We start from the raw sequence: 17,944 nt of genomic DNA on the forward strand, positions 1-17,944 counted from the left end.
TTACACTTCTGAACTGATGCACTGCAGACGTGGCAATTCGGCTTAGATCCTAAAACTGTTCTGTCTTTACAAGGTCTATTTTCTGTACTTTTTGTCTACCTTTGGCTCTGGAACAAATTTGCATATCTTTTTTTGTGGCACGCTCACAGACCACACTAATTTATTTTTTAATGAGTTTTAGCTAAATTTTAAAAAAACTGTTCCTATTCCTTTTAATTTTTAGGTTCATTTTATCATTTATAGTCTTTGTCTTCATCTCTTCACAAATGCACAAAAAACTGTTCCTTTAAATTTTAAACAAACATGCCCTGAAAAAAAGTAATTTACTGAATTAATTAATTAATACACAAGTGAAATCTATTTAGGATGCTAATAACACAAATGTAAGTAATTATTAAAATAGATGATCTGAAACTAAAATTCATTTTTGTTACACTTTCTTCAGATATACCAAGGTCAACAGAGATGATGATACATGGACTCATCAACTGGAACTTAACTGGGTCAAGGTTGAAAATCTGCTCACTGATAACTTCTACCAAGTAAGGGGAATAACTGCATTTGTTTTTTCTTGATGAAAAATTAAAATCATTAGCACTAGCACTTCTTTTTAATCTCGCAAATGTTTTCTAACCCATATTATTTGGAATCTATACATCATTTGATAAGGTTCCATTGGCTTTTGTCACTTTATCTAAAGTATTTAGATGAATCTGTGTTAATGTAATCTTCTTAGTGATGAATAATGATTTTCTTCAACTTTTTATTTATTTCTAGAAAGTTCTTGTACCCAAAGACCCCCAAGGACAGGAGGGAGAAAATAGACAAATGGCCTTAAGAATCACCTGTACTGAGAGACCCCCAGGTCAACATCAGATTTCTTATATATAGCATTTCTTTACTTATTTTCTTACTTCTGTGAATTTTTGTTTAAAATTGTATGCATCATAAATAGTCCTTGAAACTTGATAAACCACCTTAATGTGGTACAAGTATTCTTAAACGTACCCCATGAGTCCTGGGTACTGAAGAGAAAAGATGATTCATAAATTTAGCAAAAAAATATTGAACATTTTCTCATTTGTTTTGTTTTAATTAAGAAATTTAATTATGCTTCTAAAATAAAAACATTTTTTAATTTAATGAATTTTTATGAATGTTTTTGTTTTTAATTTCAATATAAATTTAATGTAAGACTGATTGTTTGTTTTTTTTACTTCATCTCTCCAGTGGGTGGCATCCCAGTGAAAGAACACTTTGAGGTCAATGTCGCACCCATTCAGATCCAGATGACCTACCAGTTTTACAAAGCTGTCATGGAGTTCTTTTTCCCTGACAAGAATGTGGAGGTCGATGATGGTAAGTTGAACCCATGTTCAGCAGCTGCAAGATTTGTTTTCCCAGATTTTTTAAAGCTTCTTAATGTCTTGAAAGTTTCTAACTAAATATTAAGTAAGCATTTACATATCCTATTTACCTGTAGGCTATAAACTTGAACTAAGAATAGAAATGTTTAATAATGTGCTTGAAGTTTAAATATCTTACTAATACTTATAGAATATAGTTATTTATTAATCTATATATATAAAGCAAAGTGGTCAAGTGCCCGATAGGGCACTTCCCGGCGCCGCAGGCGCGTCAAATTTGGCACGGTGGTGCCTTGGGGCGATAGAACACGATGGCCGGTGACGGTTGGCCGAAAAGTCCACGGAGAGGGGGTCAAAACTGACCTCGACTGAACGGCGCCTTATATGGGCTATATTACGAAAAAAAATTTCCTCCGACGACCCCCCTTGACATTTTGTGAGGTGGTAGGAGAACGCCTTGGGGTGTCCCAAAAAACTCGCCATGTCCGGGAAAATTCGTTAAATGGGTCAAAACTGACCAGTCGTATTTCCCTATATAATCTTTGTATTTTATGGGAAAAACATAGGGTGATTTCAAAACGGATTTGAGGGCACTTACCATCTTTACATCTGGCTAATTTTTTGCATGCTCTTAGGTAAATGGCTTGACCTTTAGGGAAAACTGTCGGTTTCACTCAAAGCCCTGGACGAGGGCTAAAAAGTGACCGCGAGTGAAATTCTCTTTATATGAGCTCTATTACGAAAAAAAAATTCCTCCGACGACCCCCCTTGAAATTTTGTGAGGTGGTAGGAGAACGCCTTGGGATGTCCCAAAAAACTCGCCATGTCCGGGAAAATTCGTTAAATGGGTCAAAACTGACCAGTCGTATTTCCCTATATAATCTTTGTATTTTCTGGGAAAAACAGAGGGTGATTTCAAAACGGATTTTAGGGCACTTACCGTCTTTACATCTGGCTAATTGTTTGCATGCTCTTAGGTAAATGGCTTGACCTTTAGGGAAAACTGTCGGTTTCACTCAAAGCCCTGGACGAGGGCTAAAAAGTGACCGCGAGTGAAAATCTCTTTATATGAGCTCTATTACGAAAAAAAATTTCCTCCGACGACCCCCCTTGAAATTTTGTGTGGTGGTAGGAGAACGCCCTGGGATGTCCCAAAAAACTCGCCATGTCCGGGAAAATTCGTTAAATGGGTCAAAACTGACCAGTCGTATTTCCCTATATAATCTTTGTATTTTATGGGAAAAACAGAGGGTGATTTCAAAACGGATTTTAGGGCACTTACCGTCTTTACATCTGGCTAATGTTTTGCATGCTCTTAGGTAAATGGCTTGACCTTTAGGGAAAACTGTCGGTTTCACTCAAAGCCCTCGACGAGGGCTAAAAAGTGACCGCGAGTGAAATTCTCTTTATATGAGCTCTATTACGAAAAAAAATTTCCTCCGACGACCCCCCTTGAAATTTTGTGAGGTGGTAGGAGAACGCCTTGGGATGTCCCAAAAAACTCGCCATGTCCGGGAAAATTCGTTAAATGGGTCAAAACTGACCAGTCGTATTTCCCTATATAATCTTTGTATTTTCTGGGAAAAACAGAGGGTGATTTCAAAACGGATTTTAGGGCACTTACCGTCTTTACATCTGGCTAATTGTTTGCATGCTCTTAGGTAAATGGCTTGACCTTTAGGGAAAACTGTCGGTTTCACTCAAAGCCCTGGACGAGGGCTAAAAAGTGACCGCGAGTGAAAATCTCTTTATATGAGCTCTATTACGAAAAAAAATTTCCTCCGACGACCCCCCTTGAAATTTTGTGTGGTGGTAGGAGAACGCCCTGGGATGTCCCAAAAAACTCGCCATGTCCGGGAAAATTCGTTAAATGGGTCAAAACTGACCAGTCGTATTTCCCTATATAATCTTTGTATTTTCTGGGAAAAACAGAGGGTGATTTCAAAACGGATTTTAGGGCACTTACCGTCTTTACATCTGGCTAATTGTTTGCATGCTCTTAGGTAAATGGCTTGACCTTTAGGGAAAACTGTCGGTTTCACTCAAAGCCCTGGACGAGGGCTAAAAAGTGACCGCGAGTGAAAATCTCTTTATATGAGCTCTATTACGAAAAAAAATTTCCTCCGACGACCCCCCTTGAAATTTTGTGTGGTGGTAGGAGAACGCCCTGGGATGTCCCAAAAAACTCGCCATGTCCGGGAAAATTCGTTAAATGGGTCAAAACTGACCAGTCGTATTTCCCTATATAATCTTTGTATTTTATGGGAAAAACAGAGGGTGATTTCAAAACGGATTTTAGGGCACTTACCGTCTTTACATCTGGCTAATGTTTTGCATGCTCTTAGGTAAATGGCTTGACCTTTAGGGAAAACTGTCGGTTTCACTCAAAGCCCTCGACGAGGGCTAAAAAGTGACCGCGAGTGAAATTCTCTTTATATGAGCTCTATTACGAAAAAAAATTTCCTCCGACGACCCCCCTTGAAATTTTGTGAGGTGGTAGGAGAACGCCTTGGGGTGTCACAAAAAACTCGCCATGTCCGGGAAAATTCGTTAAATGGGTCAAAACTGACCAGTCGTATTTCCCTATATTATCTTTGTATTTTATGGAAAAAACAGAGGGTAATTTGAAAACGGATTTTAGGACACTTACCCTCTTTACATCTGACTAATTTTTTGTATACACCTCAAAAGCTGACTACGCCGTATGGAAAACTGTTGGTCAGACTTATAGCCCTCTTAGAGGGCTAAAAATGACCGCGAGTGAAATTCTCATTATACAAGATTTGGTCATTTGGTCTTTGAACAGGGGAGGTAACTTTTTAATGTAATAATTTTTAAATATTTTGTATACTCTTTTTAAGAAAAAAAACAAAAATCATAAAGTATAGCATTGTTTTAAATAAATATTTTGTTACGAATTAAGTTTTGCATTGAACTGTAATTGTATAAATTAATTGCGAAAGTAATTTATTATAATATTTGATTGATAATATTAAGAAAACCCTTGCTGTTCTAATAACCGTACAAGTAATAAGTTTGCGAATATTCCATCGATTATCTGAGTGACATTAAAATTCTCCACTGTAAAAATTTAGGCCCTAAGCATTTAAGATAGCAGCCAATCACCTATTAATTAATCATTCAATTCCCCAACTTTTTTGAAAACCTAAGCGAAGCTAGGCAGTATGCCTAGTTATTTATAATCTTAAGATGAATTAAATTTAATTTTAAATACTTTTAGAGGATGAAATGGACATCAAGCAGAAAAAAGAAAAGAAAAACAACAAAAAAGACAAAGAAAAGAAGAAAGAAAAAACAGAAGATACTGAGAAAAGTTCTTTGCGTTCTGTTGCATCTTTCAGCAGTGCTGATGATATCAACAAAATGAGAGTATGTTTTTAAAGTTTTTGTCTCATTTATATATATCTAAAATTTAGTAAAATGTTCTAAAATTAAAATAAAAGCAGTTTTGGTATATTATGAAATTATTTTTACTAATAATTTAAATGGAGATTTTGAAGTGTAATTATCATCTGATAAAGTTTGGAGATGCATGAATCTTATGATGTTGACTTTTGCAGGAAAGAGCAGCCAAGAATAACACATTTTTATACATAAAAATACCAGAGGTCATTGCAAGGGTCAGCTATAAGGTAAATAACTGTACATTGTGAAATCTTTGTAGTATGAAAGTTATAGAGATGACATGACACATTACTTGTTAACCGTAATACAGATCTTGTAAAATTAGAAGATGTCGAAATTAGTGAGTTTTATGGCAATGTTATAAATATTATATGTGTTTCATGTTTAGTTTGAAAAAATTTTTATAATAAAGTTATAAATATCTCATCGGGTAATAATTTTTTTCTAATTTAAATGTTCATAATTTTTTTTTTACTGTTCTATTCCTAGGGTCAGAAAGAGAAAAATATAGAAGACGTCCATGATTTCAGTTTCATCTTACCAACAGTAGAATACCACAATAACATCTGGACATGGTTTGACTTCCTAATCACACTAAAAAACCACAGCAAACGAGTTCTTCTTTCACAGGTCAGTTAATGGTTATATGACAGTCAGTTCTTTTAATCAGGGAGGGGCGGGATGGTTGGTCAGGATTGAGAGTCCTCTTCTTTTTATCATAAAAAAGGTTATTTAAATTTAAACAACTATAATAATACATTTCTAAAAAATAATGTTCCATGATGAAATATTTAGGCTTATAGTTATAGTATAGAAATTTTCACGTCTCTAATGCTAGTTAGAAGGAACCAGTTTTTCTCACTTTGTTATTGTAATTGTAGGCCATAAAGCAAAAACTGCACTGGAAAGCAAGAGTTCTTGATGAACCACCCCACACTGATGTTCAAGAAGAAGAGGATAAAGCCAAAATGTTGTTGGGAGCAAAGCTATTGGTAAGAACAGCTTTGCTAATGTATGGACTCTTTTTTTTTTATAGAAAGAAGTTTAAAATATATCTTCACTGCCCTGTAATTTTTAGGTCAGTTGAAATTGTTTAGTAACTTGGCTTAGTTAATTACATTAACTTTATTAAACCAACGATGCTCATCCAAAGTACCATACATTGGAATTCTGGAACTCATTAAAGTAGACTTGTGAGTTCACATAGACATCTAGTTATTAAATTTAATGTGACCATTCCCACATTACAACAAACAGAACTATTTATGCTGACACATAAATCAAAATGGCAGTCCTAGAGTTATAATAAGGTTATATCAATGCCGACATCTGCTGTATTGTTGTAGAAATAAGCTACAGAAGTCATGAACCCTTTGGCCTTTCTGTACTTATTATTAATTTAATATATGACTAGAAAACTTCCAAAAATAGGTTACCATCATGAATCAATTTTATTAAAGAAAATCATGCTTTTAAAAAAAAATAAGCATTTTTAATTGTTTTATTTTACTTTTAATATTTTTTTTTTCCATTTCTGAAAATAATCCCCTTTATTAATTATTTTGATTAGGTTATAGTTATAATATTGGAACTAAGTTTTCAGAGGACAGATTTAATATTCGTGGATATCCACAAAATCTGATGCATTAACTTTCATTAAGCCCCATTTATTATATGAAATTATTTGATATTGCTTGAATTGAATTTTGCTGTATACAATTGTTTGCTATTTTTAACTGCAAGATATCCTGTCATCTTTTCAGTCTGGCCAAGAAAAACCAGCAAAAAAAGGATTTTTTGGCAAATCAAGCAAGTAAAGAACAAGTATTTTTAGGACTTCTAATTTCAGCTGTTTTTGTATCATAACTAACCTCGGTGATTTGTTGAGAAGTTAACTTACTTTTTTTTTTTAAACTTTGGTATGTTTACATAAGCTTGCTTCACCTTTTAAAGAATGAAATTTTATCATTTAGGTTTATGTTGATAAAGATGGTCAACATATCTAGTTTTTATTGAAAAATAATTGCAATTGTGGTGTTCATAAATACAATAAAAATATGTACATTATAATACTGCATTTTAATCTTTAGTTTTATTGTACTTTTAACTACTTTCACTGTCGTTTTTTACTTTGTCTTTTAAAGAGGAAGTATTGTAGCTGTGCAAAAAAAATCAAAATGTTTCACTTTGTTTTGCAATCTTGTCAATGAGTCAGAAAAGTGAAGTCAAAAGTTAGTGTTTACTTTACAATCAACTTTGAGTAGTTTCTTATAACCGGAATTGATACTTACTCTACTTCATGTTTCTCAATTACAATTTATGTGCGACCTGATATCTAGAACTTTAATACCATATTAGATCTTATTCACTAGGTTTTTTCAAATTTTGAGTAGTTTCCGCTGAGCAGAAATAGTACTTAACGCTATTTACTTGTAAGAATTTGATTAGCACTTATAGTTTATAATGTAGCCGGTAGTGACAAGATTTGCAAACTTTCAGAACAAGTTAGTTGTGACAAGATTTGCAAACTTTCAGAACAAGTTAGTTGTTACGTATGATTATAAATTATGTGCTGTGGAAAACTTGTACAATACTATAATATAAAAAAATTGTATTATTTGTATGTGTACATATATCAAGTTAGCTCAAATGAGCAGGAATGCTGTTTACGCAACTACTGAACTAGCAGCTGCATGATATCCATCTTTTGTTCATACATTTACTTTAGTGATGATATACCACTTCTGCATTAAAATTTGTGATCATGAAAATATATTCCTTTTGAATGTCCAGTCACCCCTAAGGTTTTGTTTTTGACTGCCCAGTTGCTAGACTATGAATACTAATTTTGGTATACAAATGTTTACTATCACTTGCATATATGCTTTATTAACTATGCTGTTTCCACCAGTTAGAAGAAATGGTTTTTTAGTTTTAGAAGTAGCCCTAATACTAAATGAAAAGAGTTTTCCAAACGAGCTGGTTTATCAATTTTCTTAATAGAAATAGTTAGGGCATTTTCATGACACTTTTACATTTTAGCATGACTGAACCAATTGTTTTACTAGATTGGATGAACATGTTGAGCTTTACATTAGTAAGATTAATGTTAAACCAAAGAAAGTCTGCAGATGTTCATAGAATTTATAAAAAAAAAATAAAAGATGTATAACAATGATTAACAAGAAATTCATTTTTTATGTTGTTTTTTTTAACTGAATACCATAAGATAAAACTATACCCCCACCCACAAGCCATATTTACATTGTTAAAAAAAATCAAAAGCGGGTACAGTACAGAGAATAAAGAGTGAATAAAACAAAGCACATTTTATGGAAAAAATTTATTATAACATCAAAAATGAAAAAGTACTTGTTTGAAAAATTTTGTGTACCAAAGAAAAATGACAAATATGATGATCAGATTGAAAAAATGTACATAAAGACAGTGATGAGATGGAACAATCAACATCAACGACGTTTTTGGAAGATATTTCCACCACCTCTTCCTCTCTGTCCCCTGCCTCGAGCAGCTGAAAATAAATATACCTGCCCATTATAAATAAATGAAAGAGGGAAATTTTTAAAAAAGAAAGTTTTTTTTAGTTTTTGTATATTTGACCTTATTGAGCCTGCAGTTAAAATTTGTTGTATACTGTATAATGATAGATGGTAGGCTTACATGCCCACTGAATCTAAAATTATTTGGCTATTTTTGTTATCACTCGATTAAGTAGAAATATAGCTTTGAAAGATGTCTTCCCAGGGTCCTCATTGTGATTGATAAAAACGCCACTAAAACACTTCCAATACCAGATATTGCAATGTCAAAAAGTTAAATGTCATACACAAAGAGTGCTTATTCACATGCATTTTATTTGCTCCGCCTTGCCTAGGGAGGCTTGCCAGTAAGCAGTTGGGGGGAATTTTTATAGCAGTGTCAGATAATAGAATCTTAAAAAAGGGGTGCCAATTAACTGGTAGCTAACTAAAATACACATTGCTTGCTTATGGCAATGCTTACCCTATCCCTAACCCTGGTCCTACCATACACCTAACCCTTATATCTTATCATAAAACTAGTTATTACAATACTACTAACAACCTAACACACCTATTTTTGGAAGTCTATTTTCAGGCATCGAAATCTTCTTCGTTCTTAATTTTTAGTTTTGGAAGGGATCGAGCCTTATCTAACAGAGGGCTCGAACTTGAGACTTTTTCAAATTTAACAACCATGAGCTTTGCCAACTCGAACCACGCCTCCCAACACAATTAAGTATACGCGTTAACTGGTTATGTGCCATTGACACAGATTTCAGCCTGCTTTTCTTTTTGGATGCTTCCATAGCTTTTGTCCAACCTAGAACAAACTACAAGGCAGCAGTTGTTTGATTATGGAGTTGTCTCTCCTAGAAGAGTGGCTGTCTCCAGCTAACAAGCCTCATCTGCCAGAGGGTTTCAACTCAAGACTTTTTCTGCTCAGCAACCATGAGCTTTACCGACTCGACCCCCTGCATCGGTATCTAAAATCTTACAGTTTGATCCACTTAGTCAATATGTAAAAAAAAAACCAACAACTGCATTTGCACTTCATGAGTCAGGTCATTTGGCACTACAGCCACACAAAATGTTAGGCCAAAACGCTTTAAAAAAAATTTAGGGTTATGAATGGGGGGGGGGGGGGGAAAGAAGGGACCAAAGGATCATAATAAACTTATTAACAAAACAGTTTGACTATACCAACATTAAGGTTAACTATATCAGGCATAATTAAGGGGATCAATGCTAATACTGAGGATCTAGTAATTGCACTAGAATCTAGATTTCTAGATTCTATTTTTACCTTGAGCTCTCAAGATAGCAGACTTTCCTCGACCAGCACCGCCACCTTTGCCTTGGACTTTCTTGAACATCGGGGCATTTTTTAACATGTCAGGTAACACAAAAAATCTTATTTTGCTGCCTCTGATGTAAACATTTTCAAGTTGAGCAACTCTACCATCTCTGTAGGTTACTGTGATATTTGCCATCTGACAGTTCATGTTATCTTCTGCTTCAATCAGTTTTCCTCTATACACTTCACCGGTTGAAGTTTCACAAGTAACTATGTGTCCTTCTGCCTCATGCAGCACCTTAATAGGTACTCCAATCGACATCTTAATTTATTTAACTCAATGATGTATATTGAGATTTATTTTTAAATGCACATTACGTTGTGATTACATGGATTTGTCAACTGCCTTTTTGCCGGTTTCAAACAAAAACAAATAATGGCGGAAAACAGGAAACGTTATAAATCGTTGTATTTCCGGTTAGTATGAAAATAACAAGAAAACACAAATCATTAATAAACTAAAATCTGAAACAAAATTATATCAACCCCGAATTAAATTAAAAACAAGCAAATTGTATCAGTTTTCTTTTTAAAAGCATTTAACTAGAACACAATAAAAATGTAGCTTTATCTACTTAATGAAGTTTCGTATTGTATATGAGTATAGAAGAATTAAATCAAAACTATTCAAATTGGGCCTAAGAGATCATGATCCGGTTGAGTAGCGGTGAAAAAAATCTATTCTGTGTGTAGAATGTCCAGTAGCTTATACTATACTTATACTCCAAAAACATCTTTCTTCAGTAACTAATAAAGGTTCATTGCCATTATGGTTATTATTTAACCCGTCGTTAAATGATAGTGTGACGATTACAAAGGCATTTTTTTATTTTCCACTCGACAAGTTTCAAATTTGCATATTACATTGTTTTCTTGTCAATCCGAGAGGTATATGGCCCATAGCTTTATAATATAACCTGCAGCCTACATAATTTGTGATTGATCTCGTATAATAAGATTCGAATAAGACCACATTTCTCAGAATAAGCCTAGCCTACTATTAAAAATTAGATCACTCATACTACGTAGGCCTGTACCGTAAAAAAAATACAACTTTAAAAAATCAAGATATTGTAGGCAGTGGCGTAGCCAGGTCGGGTGTCAACCGGTGCGGGTGGGGTGGGGGGGGGGGGTGGTTAGGTGTCACCCCTTCCCCCCCCCCCCCGTAAAAAAAGAAAAAGAAAATATATATATATATATATATATATATATATATATATATATATATATATATATATATATATATATATATATATATATATACACTTGTAAGTATGTGTATACGCATGTGTATATCCATTCAAATATTTTTTTCATTTGTTTCCCCCCCCCCCACCCCAAACATGGATAAACATATAGGTTATTACCGTTTTATCTCAGGCATATATATTGCAACGTTGAGTTCATGTAGCTTCCCCCCCCCCCCCCCCCCCCCCCCCCCACTGCGATTGCTTTAAACTGTGGTTAGATAATACTAACGATTTGTATCTATATTCGGTTATTAATACAGCTGGATGTTGCATGTTTTCTCTATCATTAGCAGGTTTACGTCATGGTGTCACCTCATTTTCCACCGTTTCGGGTTGTCCACTTTGCTCTTAAAATACTATTTAATTCACTCTAATTAATCATTTAATTAACTGAAATTATCATTTTTTCTGTATATAATTTGCTATTTTTTTTTTACCTTGGTGTCAACCCCCTAAATGGTGGCACCCTATGCAGTCCGCACCCCCCCTCTTGCTACGCCTCTGATTGTAGGCCTACTCTATAGATCTATATAAAATCTAGATAGTCTAATCTAGATCTAATCCTACTCCAGCAGCGAAACAATAGTAGAAAGATTTGATTTCCGTTCGACTAAGTAGGTCTAGATCTATAAACTAGATAGGCCTACTAAGTTTGTTGTTGTCTGTAGTAAGGTATGTAGGCTATTACCCCCTGGCCTACTAGTCTTATAGAAAAAAACATACTTCACTGTCACTTCACATTAATCACATTGCGCCAACGACTTTTTTTTGACAATCAATGACAATGTATTTAAATTCCACACTGGCTTTAGTCACCCACCATCGTTACGCGGATTTTATTTCTTCTTTATAGTTTTTTTCTAAAAAAAAAAATTTCACTTTTCTGCGGGAAGGCAGAGAATTAAGAAATCAACGAGTTGTGTCAGTGTCCTTTAAATTTTAATTCGTTTCTTTCCTGGATGAGGGAAAAACGCACAGAAAATTTAAAAAGTGAGAAACGTGGTTGCACTTTTCCCCCAATACTACCAAAGTTTCTTCCAGGCATCTCTTCACCCCCCTCCCCCCGAGATCATCTAACCCCCCCCCCCCCCGAACGAAATAGAATTTATATAGAATTCAGTCTGTTTTTTGTTTTGTTTTTTTGCCTAGATTTGCTTGCATAGCCTTTGTCCATCCAAAATCAATCCCCAAGGGCATGTTGCAGCTTTCAGAGTTTTTTTTCCAGGCATCTCTTCGGGGGTGGGGGAAGGAGGGCACCAGCGCCATCCCGTCGTGTCCCCCCCCCCCCCCCCACCGAAAATTTCAAGTTCACCTCCGGAGAAAAAAGTCTGAAAGAAACACTGAGTTGTCTGATTATGGAGTTTCTCTACTATTAAAAACTATGTGTTGATGTTGTCTCCAGCTAACGAGCCTCATCTGCTAGGGGTCCGAACTCGGGCCTTTGAAGTCAACAGCCTTGATCTATCCGACAGGACTCCTTCGTTCCCCGAGTCAGCGTGTGTGTAAGGGGGGGGGGGGAGGTATTCTAACCACTCAACACCTTGAGTACGACCAACATGTTTTTGACGTAGATTTTAATTGTAGCTTATAAACTCGATTATGTTGTCGATTTTCAAGTCTGTTTTGTCCTCGCATAGAAATAATCACAAAGTAATTATCCACGCGATGTTTATAATTATACAGTACCGACCGAACTCATCGTTTACAATTTAACTATTATTATTACAAGCTACTTACGCATACAAATTTTAGACTATACTGGGAAATAATGATGCGGACTATTGTTGAATAATGTCCTTTGCGCAGTAGTTTGTGCTGTTTATTTGCTCCATACTCTATTTAAGGTAAAAATGATATCTTGTAATTTAAAATTGTTGTTTTCTAATTCCGTTCGGAGTCAATGTGTTTTACCAACTTCATACTATTTAGGTCTGTAAAAAATATATGGAAATTCCCATTGCCATTATACTTCTATTTTTCATGCTTTGCTAGCTGTTATTCACATAACCATTTTTAAAGTTAAAGAGCATGCGTTATATATAAGTTTGTAAACATGACAACAACAAAAGCTTAATCAATTGCCAATTCGTTCAAATAAATTGCTTCCAATAGTTTTACCCCTGGTTCTCCGCTTGAAATTCGTGAGCTGTATCAAGGGCCTCGCCGTCTCATATGCAGAGTTTCTTCCAGACATCTCTTCGGGGGGGGGGGGGGCGAACCCCCGAAATTTTTTTACCGCCACCCCCGAACGAAATGAAATTTATATAATTTATATAGAAAATATATACTTTTAACAGTGTCCGCCCCACCCCCACCCCGAAGAAAGTTTACCGCCCCCCCCCCCCCCCGAAAATTTCAAGCTCCCCCCGGAGAAAAAAGTCTGGAAGAAACGCTGCTCATATGGGCTCCTGGTAAATGTGAGTAACTAAGACAAGACGGGTAAGAAAAATTTAGAAGAATCTGACATTAAACCTTTAGACTCACCCTCCAGTAGACCTTTGTTAAACAGAATCTTGCCCCCCCCCCCCCCCACACACACAAACATACACACATGAAAACAAACAAACATATCCCCAAAAATATTTGAGAGAGTTGCGGATATTATACATCAGATGGTCTGTGAAAATTACTAACGACTGACTATGGAGAAAAAAACTTAGAGAAATGAAAACGGAAGCAGTTTCCGAAATAATAATTTTAAAAAGATGGCGCTGGATGGGGCATGTCTTAAGAATGAATCCAGATGATATCGCAAAAAAAAAAATAAAAAAAAATGGCGCTAAACTGGACGCCTCCAGGAAAAAGAAAACAGGGAAGGCCAAGGTAGACGTGGAGGCGCATAGCGGGGAAGCAGCTGGCAGAGGCAGGAGTATCATGGGAGGCTGCCAGGAAAATTGCCGATGACCGACAAAGGTGGAGGGAGCTTTCTGTGGTGGCCCCATGTCTATGACTCAAATGGAAATGATGATGAACTATGGAGAGAGAAAAAAAACAACCTCGGCAAAACTCAGAAATACAAAATCGCAAATCTGGATGGATCGGACACGCCTTGCGCAAATTAACAAACACAACCACCAGACAGGCATTAGACTGGAACCCGAAAGGAAAGAGAAAAGAATGTAGGTCAAATCAAACTGGGAAATGATCAGTAGTCAGTGAAGCGCAAGCAGCTGGAATATCTTGGACCCAACTTGGAGGAATAGTCTAAAAACAATAACGATGGTTGCGTCATACTTATGCTTCACATGATGAAGATAACGGTGATGATGAACTTGAGGTTCTAATGGAGCAGAGGCATATGCAGGAGGGGAGCACGGGAAGTGACTGCCCCCCCCCCCCTAATAGAGTTTTTTTCAGACTTTTTTTACTCCGAGGGGGGGGGGGGGAATACATTTTTAGGGGTGGGGGTGGAAGACACTCTAAAACTATATATTTTCTATATAAATTCCATTTTGTCCTTGGGGAGGGGAGAGACGGTCTTTTTTTGGAGGGGGGGGGGGGCTGAAAGATCACTGCTCCCGAGGACCATTTCCTACAAAATCGTAGTTCTTAGAAATTTTTTAAAAGATACAGCAGCACCCTTCCACGCCACCACCCCTGACTACGTCTTTTTTGTACTCGCCCCAACCCCCTACCCCCCACCTCCGTAAAAAATGCCTACGCCCCTGCGATGGACAGATATTAAAAGTTTCACAGTTTGCAAACTGCATAGTCATTTAGCAATTGTTTCGCGTGTAAAATCACTGTTAATTTTTAATGCGACGTTTTGACTAGTCACTTGACCTTGATCTGGCTCGTGATATAGACTCGTGCTCTAGACTCATGCCGCCGATACGAATAATGGTCACGAGACCTAGTTTAGTTCTAGATTTATACTTTGTTCTAACTAGTGAAAAAAAACGCGATAGGAAAAACACTATTTCGAAAGAGAAATAGGCCTACATTTTAAGTAAATTTGCTATAACGGTTTACTCCCATTCCCTAGTATTAAAAATCAGAGTTTCTTCCAGGCATCTCTTCGGCAGAGCCCCCCCCCCCCCACCCCCCACCCCGAAGAAAGTCTACCGCCCCGCCCCCCCCCCCCCCCGAACGAAATAGAATGTATATAGAAAGCATCTACTTTTACTAGTGTCGCACCCCCGCGGAAAATGTTGTGCGCACCCGTCACCCCGTAAATATGTAAATATCGATTGCCCCCCCCCCTCCCCCCGGAGAAAAAAGTCTGGAAGAATTACTGATTAAAATATCTGCTGTTTAAAGTTTAAGATAATACATTTTATTATTGTTGTAAACCAATCAATTAAATTACTTCTATTTCGATTAAAGGTCTGCTTTGTTTAAAGGGGGTCGTCCATAAACGATGCCCAGAGGCGTAGCGACCCTTCCCGGCGCCCGGGAACAAACTTTTCGATTTGCACCCCCCCCTCCTCGAGATTTCGATTTGCACCCCCCTCAAACTTTCGATTTGCACCCCCCTCTCGAGATTTCGATTTGCCCCCCCCCCCTCAAACTTGCGATTTGCACCCCCCTCAACCTTTTAATTTATTTTTCCAACCTATTTTGGCGCCCCCTAAGGTCGGCGCCCGGGGACATATGTCCCCCCCCCTCGCTACGCTACTGACGATGTCACACTACTGAAATGAAAGTTTGGGGGATTGGGGGGGGGGGGGTAGGAAAGTGTGACGACACAACTTAGCGTTTTAAGAAAATCTTAAAAAACTGAATTTTTACAAAGTGAATTGTAATAACAATTGGTTGACATACTTAACGTTGACCGAGTTTAGAAAAATTTTTTGAGAAATAAAAATAAAAAACAAAATTGTATTTTTGAGTGGATGTTAATATAAGATGAAGTGTGAGTCCAATTGGCTTTTTGTGACGCTGTATTGCGTTGGGGAAAGGGAAGGGGAGGTAAATCGATTTAAAACTTGTCGGAAGCTAAATCACTGAACGCGTCAACATTTGTTTATGCTACTTGCTACTCGTTTTCAATAGAGACGACACACCAAAACAAAAACTACACGTAAACCATGTTTTCTAAACGGTATGGCTATACTGATTAATTATAATCCTTTGAAGTTTCCAATGATCATAAGAATACTAATTTAATCTGTGTTGTGCTAAACACGAATCAACACAATTTTCTGCGCATTTACCACTTTTGTTTTGTTTTTTTGTTTTCTTTCGATCGATATTTTGGTGACCTGTAAACAATTAACGGCTCTGCGAACAAGAAAGTCTGTTTACTGGTTTCGCATTTCACTAAAAGAAGTGAAGATAATCACATTTAAATAGGACAGTCGGTAAGAATATTCTAATATACCTACACCATTTAAATATGCCATTGAGGGCCAAAAAAGGTCAAATCATTGCGTATTGTAATGAACAGTATAGGCTGCAGGATAGAAGTCCAATACACCCCAAAACATATTGAATATAGTTATATTTGTAGACATACTTAATCATTGACATCTCAATATTTTAAAATACGTATCTCAGTTTTCATTACCATTACCATGCCCAGAGCCGGCGTTAGGAATACGCGGGGCCTAGGGCCAACCATCCGCGCGGGGCCTTTCCATTATATATATATATATATATATATATATATATATATATATATATATATATATATATATATATATATATATAAAGGCCTATATAATGTGATGTACACTTAATAACACAAATGTTTTGGATTTTATAAGTTAATGTCAAACTTTCCACTATAATAACAGATTTTATCTCTCCCATGTATTAACCCAATGTTCGTAGTTTTTTTCCTTTGCTAAGATATTAAATCACTTTTGACAGTTATGTAATTCATACCAAATCACTTAAGAATATTTAATCACGTGCCGAAAAATTTGGAAAATATAGTTTACGATACAGCGAACTCGGCCTGATGTATCAAAACAGTAGGCCTATAGACTTCAAAATTTGTTTAGAATTCATACAATATTTTAAAACCAAAATCATTATTGTCTTAATTATTGAACGGGTGAATCTTTAAGGTGACACAACATAACAACAGTTTTAACTTTCTTCCAAAAAATAATAATAAATCACTCTGTTTAATGCCGCATGATATAGATCCTAAGGCCCCCCCCCCCCCCCTCGTCGCCCTCCTCCCACCCCTCTGCACGCAACTGAATGTTAATTTTGTTATACCAAGACAAGTAGGCCTACATATAGAGTTTCTTCCAGGCATCTCTGCGGGGGGGGGGGGGGGGGGGGGGCAAGACCCCCCCCCCCCGAAAACGAAATGAAATTTATATAATTCATATAGATTATAGAAAATATATACTTTTAACAGTGTCCGCCCCCCCCCCCCCCGAAACAAGTCTACCGCCACCCCCCCCCCCCCCGAAAATTTCAAGTGCCCCCCCCCCCCCCGGAGAAAAATGTCTGGAAGAAACACTGTACATATACGACACTATACGACATCTACAACAAGAAAGTCAGGACTAGAGTTCATCAGGTCACTAACTGTCTACTACAGACATCCCGTCTGCTCACTAAAAGGATGTCTTCATGGGTCCGCATACAATAGGGTATCTCTTTACGTCGTGGGCTAATTCTCGACCGCCATCTCCAGTCAGCTCAGGTCAAATGCCAGCCGACCGTACCCTACACAAAGGGGAGGTATGTGACACTGTTTTTTTGTATAGAATTACGGCCTGTCCCAGTTCAGTGGGTGATAACTTACTAACATCAACCGTGGCCTCAGTTATAACAATCAACAACGTCGGCAGTCGACCATTTAGTTTTTCCCAATTGAATTCAGTTTACGAACTAATTCAGATAACAATGGCATTGCTCAAGCGCGGGGCCCCTTCAAGCGCGGGGCCTATGGCCACCGCCCCGTTCGCCACCCCCTAACGCCGGCTCTGCCATGCCCATCTACATTTCAGTAAAAGTATAAAAGCCTATAAAGGCCTAGTAGTTGCAGATTACTTGTTTATAAGAAGTTAAAGATCGTGCACCCCCCCCCCACACACAACG

At 36.8% G+C, this 17,944-nt stretch overlaps 2 protein-coding genes across 3 annotated transcripts in view; one reads left to right on the plus strand and one right to left on the minus strand.

The window, feature by feature from the left end:
- Window positions 1-7,979, plus strand: part of LOC131956578 (protein hobbit) — a 38,233-nt gene extending 30,254 nt beyond the window's left edge. For both annotated transcript variants that reach the window (XM_059321099.1, XM_059321100.1), the window contains exons 52-59: window positions 446-542; window positions 778-865; window positions 1,231-1,359; window positions 4,609-4,757; window positions 4,949-5,020; window positions 5,283-5,423; window positions 5,675-5,785; window positions 6,557-7,979. In XM_059321099.1, the coding sequence (XP_059177082.1) occupies window positions 446-542; window positions 778-865; window positions 1,231-1,359; window positions 4,609-4,757; window positions 4,949-5,020; window positions 5,283-5,423; window positions 5,675-5,785; window positions 6,557-6,610 (841 nt within the window). In that variant the 3' untranslated portion in view covers window positions 6,611-7,979. The remainder of the gene's footprint in view (window positions 1-445; window positions 543-777; window positions 866-1,230; window positions 1,360-4,608; window positions 4,758-4,948; window positions 5,021-5,282; window positions 5,424-5,674; window positions 5,786-6,556) is intronic.
- Window positions 7,980-8,119: 140 nt separating this feature from the next.
- Window positions 8,120-10,104, minus strand: LOC131956580 (small nuclear ribonucleoprotein Sm D3-like). Its single transcript, XM_059321104.1, has 2 exons — window positions 9,639-10,104; window positions 8,120-8,325 (listed from the first exon to the last, which is right to left on the minus strand). The coding sequence occupies exons 1-2, from the start codon at window positions 9,949-9,951 to the stop codon at window positions 8,264-8,266; spliced, it is 375 nt and encodes a 124-aa protein (XP_059177087.1). The 5' UTR covers window positions 9,952-10,104; the 3' UTR covers window positions 8,120-8,263.
- Between the last annotated feature and the right edge of the window lie 7,840 nt (window positions 10,105-17,944).

Source organism: Physella acuta, unplaced genomic scaffold (genome assembly GCF_028476545.2).
Source record: "Physella acuta isolate Inbredline_101_S28 unplaced genomic scaffold, ASM2847654v3 ptg001162l, whole genome shotgun sequence".
NCBI lineage: Eukaryota > Metazoa > Mollusca > Gastropoda > Physidae > Physella > Physella acuta.

Coding starts and splice junctions, on each gene's coding strand:
- LOC131956580 (XM_059321104.1), bottom strand. CDS start 9,951: ATGTCGATTGGAGTACCTATTAAGGTGCTGCATGAGGCAGAAGGACAC. Junction 8,326..9,638: donor TGCTATCTTGAGAGCTCAAG/GTAAAAATAGAA, acceptor ATTTATTTTCAG/CTGCTCGAGGCAGGGGACAG.